This window comes from Sus scrofa, chromosome 14, assembly GCF_054392235.1.
Source record: "Sus scrofa isolate SSC_HxYL_T2T_F1_AM1 chromosome 14, Sscrofa_HxYL_maternal_Yorkshire_Landrace_v2.0, whole genome shotgun sequence".
NCBI classification, from domain to species: Eukaryota; Metazoa; Chordata; class Mammalia; order Artiodactyla; family Suidae; genus Sus; species Sus scrofa.
Window position 1 is genome coordinate 28,887,112 of NC_139396.1, and position 10,079 is coordinate 28,897,190.

The 10,079-nt window shown below is 53.0% G+C and overlaps 1 protein-coding gene across 5 annotated transcripts in view; it reads left to right on the forward strand.

The window, feature by feature from the left end:
• The first annotated feature begins 1,143 nt into the window (after positions 1–1,143).
• Positions 1,144–10,079, forward strand: part of SLC25A37 (solute carrier family 25 member 37) — a 44,903-nt gene continuing 35,967 nt past the window's right edge. For all 5 annotated transcript variants that reach the window (XR_014828342.1, XM_084997661.1, XM_084997662.1 and 2 more), the window contains exon 1: positions 1,144–1,490. Coding sequence is in view for 2 of the 5 variants with exons in the window: in XM_021072304.2 (XP_020927963.2) it covers positions 1,281–1,490 (210 nt within the window). In the remaining 3 variants the exon portion in view is untranslated. The remainder of the gene's footprint in view (positions 1,491–10,079) is intronic.

A 10,079-nucleotide genomic window follows, 5' to 3' on the forward strand; every position in this document is an offset into this window, starting at 1 on the left:
GCACATTTAAGGTCCCCTTCCCCACCCTTTCATTATCTCAAGGCACAGCTTTCCTGACCAGAAGGCTTCTCTAGATAACGGGCAGTAAAAGTTGATCAGCTAGAGCCATGCCTCAAGGCACAGAATGTGCACAGTTTGATGTGCAGATGCCATGCTTCCATGGAGCCCTAGATAAATAGGCTACTCCTCTACTTTTTGATTTCTCCTCCTTCCCCAGATGAAATAAGACAGTATCATTTAGGTTAAAATAAAGTAGCCTGGGTCACACTTTGAGAAGACAGCTTGGAATGAGTTTAAGAACTAGGAGACCAGAGCCTTTCAAGCCAGGCAGACACAAGACTGTAAGATACACTCTTTCAGCTACTTTGCACCCTACTGTGAGACTGGGCCTCTAAAGCTCTTTCAGCCTCAGAAAAGTGAGCTGAAGGTGCCTACACAGAAGGGCTCCATCCTGGTGACTACTTGTCTTCACTAGCCCAGGGCAGGGTGAATTTAGCCCTTTTGTGAGAATGTGATGAGGAGAAAATTTTACTCTGTGTTTTCAGTGAAAGAAAAGACTTTGACTAAATGGCTGTTCTCCCCAATAAAGCATCCTGGTGCAGAACCTTGAGTTTTTAGCTTCTTCTCTCCACGGTACATGTCCTCTTGTTGCACAAAAGGAAACGCAGCACTCATATCATGCAGTGGGTCCTCAATTCTAGAACTCTACTCCACCCCCACGTGCCCCCCCCCCCCCCGCAGTCACCATAACTGTTCCATTGAGAATATTCGCAATAACTTCCCCCCACTCCAGGCCTGAGGAATGCCAAAGCTTCCTGAGCAATACTGTTTGCAAAATCCCAGGCTCTAGGGGCAGAATGACCACTGTTCCAGATCTCCCTTCAGCCTTAAGCATTTGCCCCCTGCGGCCAGGCTGACCCACCCCAGTGACTGACCCCCTGCCTGTCCCAAGCCTGGCAGCACCACCTCACCAAGAGGTAAGACAACTTTCCGGGACACCCCCAACGTCTCTCGCCCCCGTCCGGTTGCTTGGAAATTTGCACTGGACAGTGACGTCACACTGGGAGGCGGGTCCCCCCTTTCCCGCACACCAATGGCGAGGCAGCGGCTGGCCTTTTCTTTTCCAGTGATTGGGGCCCCTCTGCTCCACCCCAGCCCGCCATGGCGTCAGGCGCCGCAGCACCGGGGAGGTGGTTCCCACTTTAAAGAAGTGAAGTTTTTCGCCCCCTCCCCCTCCCCGCCTGCCTCTTGCAGCCTCCCGCGCCCCGCGGAGCCGGCGGATGGAGCTACGCTGCGGCGGCGTAGGGAGCCAGGCTGGGGGGCGCAGGATGGATGGGGACAGCCGAGATGGCGGCGGCGGCTGCAAGGACGCCGGGTCGGAGGACTACGAGAACCTGCCGACCAGCGCCTCCTTATCCACCCACATGACAGCCGGAGCGATGGCCGGGATCCTGGAGCACTCGGTCATGTACCCGGTAGACTCAGTGAAGGTGAGGCGCTAGGGGACTTTAGGGACGGAGCGAGAAGAGAGGAGAGCGCACTCGCCTGCGTTTGCATTTGCATCCCGCGCTGGAGCTGCCTGGGGGCAGCTCCCCGAAACTGCGCTCTCTCTGGAGCAGTGGCACCCCGCGTCTCGCCGGGAGCTGGCGCGCGCAGCCGGGGCGCCGAAGAACGCGCCGCGCCTCTCCTTCCGCTGCGCGCCTGGGCCCTGGGGCACCCCCGAGCCCACGAGGGTGCCCCAGCCTGCGTCCGGCTCAGGCACTGGCCCGCGTTCACGGCCCGGCTGGCTGCGGCCGGCGAGGAAAGTGGCTAGCGCCGCTGGCCGCTGTGGCGGAGGCGGGGTTCCCGAGGGAGGCGGCCGGTGCAGCTCTGCACAGTCTGACCGTGTCTGGCCACGCGATCGGACGGTTTGCGATTCCGGCTCGTCGCGGCTCCCGCTGGCTCTCCTGGTGTCCGAGCCGCGGCGAGTGGCGTCTGCCAACCGGTGCCGGTGGTTGAGGCTGCCCACACGTGCGCCGTCCCCGGGGGACTCGCCGCCGGGAGTGCTAACCGCTCTCGCTCCGAGAAACGTGGCCCCGGCCCGGCCGCACGCCCTCCAGCAGTAGAGGCGTGAGACGTGCAGTGACATTTGCCATCTCTTTTTGTTACAGGGAGTCGGGGAGGCTGGGAGAGCGTGTGCTATAATAGCCCTTCTTAGGGTCTTGTGTAATAAGGCGTTCTGTTTGTCCCGCTCTTCCCGGGTAGTTTTAAATGCATTTCCTTAAGGAGGCAGCTTTAGCCAGGCCGATTTTGCCTGAGCTGCCCTCTGTCAGTCTGTTCAGGACACCGAATGGCTAGGGGATAGGGTACTGCAGGAAAGTAATTCCAGGATTGATACATTGCACTTTTGTAGGCTTAACTCATCTAATTCATAGAGCAGCCCTGGGAATTAACAGAGGAAGAAACCCAGGCACAGAGAGGTGAACAAATTAGCCTGCGCTGGCTCATTTTCCACCTGAATCCTTTGACTCCAGCCCCACTGTGCTTTGGGAGATTTGGGGGCTCTCTAAAAGAGTGGCAGGGACATTGAATGAATGGCAGGGCCCACAGAGCTCCGCAACTAGCATCTGTATCTTGTTGCTCATGCTGGCTCCACAGAAGCAGCGTGAAGGCTAGAATGTCTAACTCAGATGGTTTTCCCCTCCCTGGGCAGTTTTCAGAGTTGTGAGTCAGTGGCTGGACAGACACTGGTCCCAAGAAAAGCCATGGATGTCCTCAGTCAGGTGAGGCCCAAGTTAAGACTGGGCCTGAGCCATCACACCTTCTGTCCCTCCGGTGTCTCAGGGGGAATTAAAGGAATGGTCCTTGCCTGCCAGGGTTATGGAGGCCATGGGGAGATCTTGTCTCTTTGGTTTTCGAAGCTGCTCCAGGAAAGATCCTGGCCAGATACCAGGTGGTGTTTGTATAGCAAAGAATCCCTCACATTTAAGAAAATTCCCCATATTTGAGGCTGTTGTCTCAAGTGCCTTGGACAGAGTGTGGGAAAGTTGGAAGCAGGGAGATGCTATGTGAGCAGGCACCAGACCCAGTGGCTCACAGAGGTGAATGTTCCATCAAGGAATTAAATCACTTCTGAGGCCCTGGGCCTCTGCTGTGAGTTTAGCTCAGGGCATCATTTTAGCTTAGCTTTAGGATTAGGAATAGTTGCTTTTGAGCTCCTCATCACTCTCTAGATTGTGCGATCTATGTTTAGTTTCCTCCCTGCCCCTCCTTCTGCCCTGCCGATGTGGGTATGTTTTCATTCAGACGTCACTGTGTACTTAGTATTACTTTCATAACAGTTCTCACCTGTGTACAGGTTAACATGGTGGGTGGTAGAAGGTACAGGCTGTCTAAGCAAGTCATTCTCTGGGGCTTGGCTGTAAAATAAAGGCTTGGGTGCACTGGTCAATAAGGTCTTCTAGGTTCTGGGATTCTAAATCTGGCCCTGATGACTTTAGGGAGTCTTTTGGCTTTGAGCATGCAGGTTTGGTTTTAAAGCACCTCTCTCTCTCACTTTTTTTTTTTTTTTTTTGCTACCGGTTTCTGGATTACTCTTGTCATTTGGCAGCTGAGATAAAAGGCATAGAGAGTTGAGTGGCATGAACCCTACAGCGCGACCCCAGGGAAGCTGCAGCAGAGAGCCAAGGTGTGCCAAGACCAGCACAGTTGTCTGTGCCCAACGTTAGACGTCAGGGACCATCCATGCTTCAGTCATGGCAGTGCTCCACTTGGGGAGATGCTCACTCTGTTCTTAAGTATTTGGGATGATAGAGACTGTGCGTAATTGAGTCAAGAGCTCTGGGCTGGGGTTCAAGCCCTGCCCCTGACTTGCATCATGCCTTGGACACTGTTCTGTGCCGTAGTTTTGTCACTAGTAAAATGGGGCTGTTGACCAGTTCTGTATTTCCTATTTTTAACCTGTCCCTTTTTCTGCAAACACAGAACACTCATTGTCCTCTTTTATGTTATTTGAAATTTCAATAATTATTACACCCAAAGCTGAATCAATGTAAGTCATACCTCAGCAGGAAAAAAAAAAAAATTTCTTTGATTTAATGAGGCACACATTTTTAACCTTCATTTTGTAAAGTTCAGGGAGAGTGTTGGATGGACCTGTTTTTTCCAGTTTTTCTATTCTAGGTGGTGTAGACTCTGATGCTCAGAGCTGGTCGCTTTTAGTTCTGAGCCCAGTGAGCTGCTAGGTTGAGTCGTAAGTGCAGAAAGCCAGCCTTTCAAATCGTCATATTAAATACATGCTCCCATGAAGTCCCCTCCCCCCACATCATCTCAATGATTTGTGTTTTTCAAAGTGTGGATGGTGACTCGGTGGGAGCAACTTTTTTTTTTTTTTTTTTTTTTTTTTTTTTTTTTTTTAGGTCTGGATCTGCGGCATGTGGAGGTTCCCAGGCTAGGGGCTGAATCAGAGCTGCAGCTGCCAGCCTATGCCACAGCAACGCCAGATCCAAGCTGAGTTTGCAACCTACATCACGGCTCATGGCAACACCAGATCCTTAACCCACTGAATGGAGCCAGGGATCGAACCCATGTCCTTGTGGATATTAGTCCGGTTTGTTTCTGCTGAGCCACAGTGGGAACTTTGGGAACAAAATTTTAAAAATCCAGATTAATGAGAATACAAAACACAGGCACGCATGGCATGCATCAAGGAACCAGCCATACTGCTCCATGAACGTCTGTGTGGGTTTTGTGTATGCGTATTCCCTGAGTGACTGTGTAAAATGCACTTCTGGCTGAAGGTTATGGCCAAAAAAGTCTGAAAAACACTGAACCTAATAATCGCTAATGCCTCTCGAGCTCCAGCAGTCAACAGCCTGTGATTAAGTGGGTATTTGGAAGACTTTTTGGCAATTTCTCTCCTCCTTCCTGTGTCTTCCTCTCTCCCTTAGCCCCACGGTGGTGGCATTTGAGTGTTTACTCATCTGTGAAGGGCCAGGCCGCTGGGACCCAGCAGGGGTACCCACCTAGGGAGCAAGAGGCTCTGCAGGGCTTTCACCGAAGGGGAGCCACGACTTGTTCCTTTCCAACTGGGGCTTTGCAGCAGCTCTGCCATGAGCCTCTTCCTGGTGCACCAGAGCTGCCAGTGGCGTGGTCGCCTAGACCAGCAAGAGCTGGTGGATGTGAGAGCCCCTGGTCGGGAGCGCTCAGGACTTCGGGGAGAATGCCAGGTGGGTGGAGGAGGAAATTCCAACCAGATTAGGCACACCGCTCTCAACCATGCTGAGTCCCGCGGTGGTGAAAGCAGGGGCAGAAGGAAACAGGAAAGATTTGAAGCGAGGGAACTTCCGCTGACCCGTTCACAGCTCTTCTCTTGCTTTGCTTGTCAGGGAAACGCTGTCCTTAGTTTTGCAAGGGTGGGGGTGGGGGGAGCCCTCCTTCCCAGCCTGGGTGCAGCCAGGTGGCAGGGCTCTGACAGCAGCCCAGTGGGTTGAGGCTCAGCCTTCTCTCAAGGAGCTGGTGGGTGCCGAGCCAGTTGGAAGCGTTGCCTGGCCTCAGGGGTTTTCGTCACTGGCCCAGCTGAACTTGGAGCAGCAGCAGCAGCAGCAGCAGCAGCAAGCCGCGCAGGTGCCAGGCAGCTCAGCATTCCTCCACATCTGAGTCTGCTGTCCTGGTCCCAGCAGTGCAGGCTGACTGCTAGGGTCCTCCAGGGGAAAGGCAGCTGCCAGCATCCCCTCCCACTCACTCCAGTGCTTTTGAAATCAAGTGCGGTCCAGTAGATGCCATTCCGCTTCAAAAGGGCGTAAAATCCCAAATTGCTCTCGTTCTTGCAACAACATTAGTGAATTTTTTTTCTGTCTCCTTCGGATCCCGCCCCTCCCTTCCTTTCTGTCCTCCTCCAGTGGGAGGTGCTTTTCTGGAAGGTGGATTTCGGAGTGGCATGGAGTCCAAAGAGGAGGCCCCTTGAACTTCTGTGCTATTTGTTTCATGAAAACCCAGGCCCTGTGATGATGCCCAGGGCCAGGTCTGCACCACAGGAATAGGGGTGGAGAGCTCGGGCGGTTCCAGAATCAGCACTTGGCCCCCTTGTGGCCACTTTCCTCCCTGCCCAGGGGGCCCTCTTTGCCCGGAAATGGGGGAGGGTGAGGCCAGGGCAGAGGGCTTGGAGGGGAGCCCCCTCCGATTATAGTGGGCAGCAGTGGAGGCGGTCTCAGCTCTTCAGTACCATAGGGAGAGGCGCTTGAGGCTAATTGGGGGATCCAGTTACATTGTTGAATGTGCAGGGGTGTGCACATGGAGGGGGGGGGGCGTGTCACGTGCAAGGGAAGGCGTTGCCCTGTGCAGTAGGCTTCCCATAAGTTTCCTGGTTTCTGCTGGGCACGTTTAAGCCACCAGTGCCCCTCTCATTAACGAAGGCTTTTGTCCCATTGCTCTTTGGTGCGGTGGCCAATCTCAGGACTTGAGTCCCACTTCCTTTTTTTTAATAGGCTTGGGTTCTGGACCCCTGCCGGCTTTAGAAGGGCTGCCTTTCCCTGAAGCACTGGATAAACTGGCTTGCTTGTGTTCAAGGAAGCCTTTGGCAGTCCCTCTGGAACCCCAGAACTTCCTGGCTCTTTTCGTATCTCCCCTGGTACCCAACCTTTCCTTCTCAGAGGGTTTCTTTTTGTTTTTGATCTTTATTGGGAGTTCTACTTCTCCCAAAGCCTGTCCACCTCCCGGCGTCCACCTGGAATGGTCACTGCCACCATTTCTCACAGGAGGTTTGTATCTGATCACTCTCTTTAACTGCAGTCCTGGTCTCACGCTTCAGCTGAGCTGCGACTTCTCACCCTCAGGGAGCTTTCTTGGGGATTTTAGATCTCAGGGACTGACTTACCGGTTGGGCGAGACACAGCTTTTCCGAGTTTTAGTTTCCTTATCTGTGACATGCAGACACTAATTTTCTTCCTGCTTTCTCTCTCCCCAACCAACTTTCCATTGCTTCCATTTTTCCTTTTTTTTTTTTTAAATTTTTATTTATTTATTTATTTATATATTTTTTGTCCTTTTTTTTTTTTTTTTTTTTTTTTTTGCTATTTCTTGGGCCGCTCCTGTGGCACATAGAGGTTCCCAGGCTCTAGGGGTCGAATCGGAGCCGTAGCCACCGGCCTATGCCAGAGCCACAGCAACGCGGGATCCGAGCCGCGTCTGCAACCTACACCACAGCTCACGGCAACGCCGGATCGTTAACCCACTGAGCAAGGGCAGGGATCGAACCCACAACCTCATGGTTCCCAGTCGGATTCGCTAACCACTGCGCCACGACGGGAACTCCCCAATTTTTCCTTCTTTTTTCCTCATAGCCTGTGGAAGTTCCTTGTAACAGGCCCCTTTCCTTGAGCCTCCCTGTGCAGATAGAAATCTAGCTCTTCTCTTGAGGTCCCCACATCCCTGAGGCCTCTCAGTGGTTCCCATTGGCTCCATCCAGGCACCTTGGAGCCTCTGTCCTTTCGCTGTTACTCGCCCACCCTCTTATCCACCTCTCCTCCGCCTTCGAGGCTCTGACCATCCACTTTCCCCAGCGTCTGTCCCACTTCTCTCTCTGTCCTCACTCACCCCAGACCCCACCCGGATGGCGGGATGGATGGAGGCAGGGTCCCTTGAGCCTGGCTTCGTGGACTGGGTCCTGCTTCCAGCTGGGGTGTGACCTGGGGCGAGGTTCTTCGCCTCTGCCCAGTTTCCCCATCTGTCAAAAAGGGAAAAGATGGCTGAGGGTTAAGAGCTCATCGCCCTTACCAGAGCCGGCTGTGAGTGTCCTCTAGGTGTGAACGTGCCTGTGCACCATCGCTGTCATTGTCACCGTGGTCCAGGCACTTTCCCTCCTTCTCTGGACTTTGGTGTCTGGCTCACAGACGGCTCCTCCACCACGAATCCCAGCATCATCCTGAGAACGTCCCCACTTGGTCACTGCCCAACCAACACCAAGATCCCTCCATTCTTTCCCCCTTTTGGCCTTTACCTCCTCAGGGCCTCGTTCTAACCCAAAATGTTTTTGCCCCTGAAAGCAGACATCTCACAGCCTGGCCACAGCTTTCTCACGGTCACAGTGTGCTAGACTGTGGGCCTCTTCGCTCTCTCCTCTCAGCCCATCCCTGGCTTCCTCATCTAGCCTGGACCCCACAGCCCGCCCATCAGTGCAACCACTCCAAGGCCCGCCCGATGTTTCCTGCCTTTGGTTCCTCGAACATGGGCCTGCCCACACCTGATCCGCAACAACCCAGTGGCCCGCTGGATAGCGGAGCCCTTCAGGAGAGGCCCTCATGTTGCCTCCACCGGTACCCTGTGTGCCAGGCCTCTGGGGCCCCAGCCTGTCCTTCCCTGGCCTCTGGTCGCTCTGCTTCCATCCTCTTCAACAGCTGCTCAGACTATCTTGCTCCTCAGGCTCCCCCCCACTCCTCCACTTTTTTCAGCCTCAGTGGAACATCTTGCTCCCTGTTCATAGAGGAACCAGCCCCCCCCCAAAATATCCTCCTGTGACTGTCCTTCCAACTAGCCTTCCGCCCCTTGCCCACCCTCCTACCATAAGGTAAGAGGGTCCTTCCTTCCTCTAGGGGGAGTCAGCAGAGCAGGGAGGGGTGATGTGTAGGCACCACCCAGGGTTTGAATCCTGGCTCTACACCTGGCCTGCCTTACCTGACTTCTCTAAGCTTGGTTTCCTTGTCTACAGAGTGGGGATGATAATCCCAAGACCCACCTTATTGGGTTGCTGAAGAAATGAAGTGACGTGGCGTATGTAAAGCTCTTGCTGCAGAGTCTGAAACCTGTGTTCTCCATAAAGGTCATGGTGCTAGTTATTTTGGTCATCTGTCTCATGAGTAACCCAGTTCTAGTATCTTTAGCCTCTTCCCCGCCATTGGTTCCTTCTTAAAAGCATTTATGTGTCCACACTTGTCCCATCTTAAATAACAAACAAACCCCAGGCTGCTCACCTTGACCCCACATGCCCCGAGAGTTTTTTCTTCCTTAACAGATGTTAGGAAGCGATGGTTGGTCTTTCTCTACCTGCTCCCCTTGTCCCACCACAGGCCTCTGGCTTTTGTGCCCCCACCCCACTGAAACCCCACGAGGCTGCTAGTGATCTCCTGGCTCATACATTCAGCCATGGGTTTCCTGGCCTCTCTGAGGACGGGTGACCTCCTGATCTTCCTCAGAATTCTGCCTCCACCCTCTTTTCCTCCCTCGGGGACACATCTCCATTTCTGCCTGGGTCCTGAGAACTTGCAGGTTGCGCATCTGTGTCTCCAGTCTAGTCTCCCTGGGAGCTGGGGAGCTGGCTGCCTTGAAGACATGTCTACTCACGTCCTGCCCTCCTCACCTCCTGGCCTGCCCTTTGGGCTTGGCTGCCTCCCTCAAGAAATTGCTCCTGCCTTACCCGCCCCCCCATATGCTTCCATGACCTGTTCATTTCTGCATCTGTGATACCTCTTGAATATGTTTTCTTTTCCCTCCCATTGCCGCTGCCTTGGTTCAAGGGACTTAGCTGCTGCCTCAGTGGCTGGCCTCCCTGATACTTAGTCACAATTGACTAAACCCTTCCTTCCCCTCCTCCTCCCACACTTTCTGGTTGCCTGGCCCTGCTTTTTCTCTACAGCGTGTGTTACTTTATAACACATAATACCATTAGCTTATGCTATTGTTTATATCATTTTGTATTTTCATATTTGTAATATTATTTGCATTGGAGTTCCCGCTGTGGCACAGTGGGGTAGGTGGTGTCTCTGCAGTGCCAGGACGCAGGTTCAATCCCCAGCCCAGCACAGTGAGTTAAAGGATCTGGCATTACTGCAGCTGTGGTGTAGGTCACAGCTGCAGTTCAGATCTGATCCCCTGACCTGGGAACTCCATATGCCCCAGGTTGGCCCAAAAAGAAAAAAAGTGTGTGTGTGTGTGTGTGTGTGTAATATATATTATTATACATATTACATAAAATAATATATAATATATAAAATAATATATAATATATAGTATATATAAGATAAAAAATATATTTTTTTCTTTTTTGGCCAACCCGGGGTGTGTGTGTGTGTAAATATAAAATTTACATTGTTCATGGTCTGTTTCCC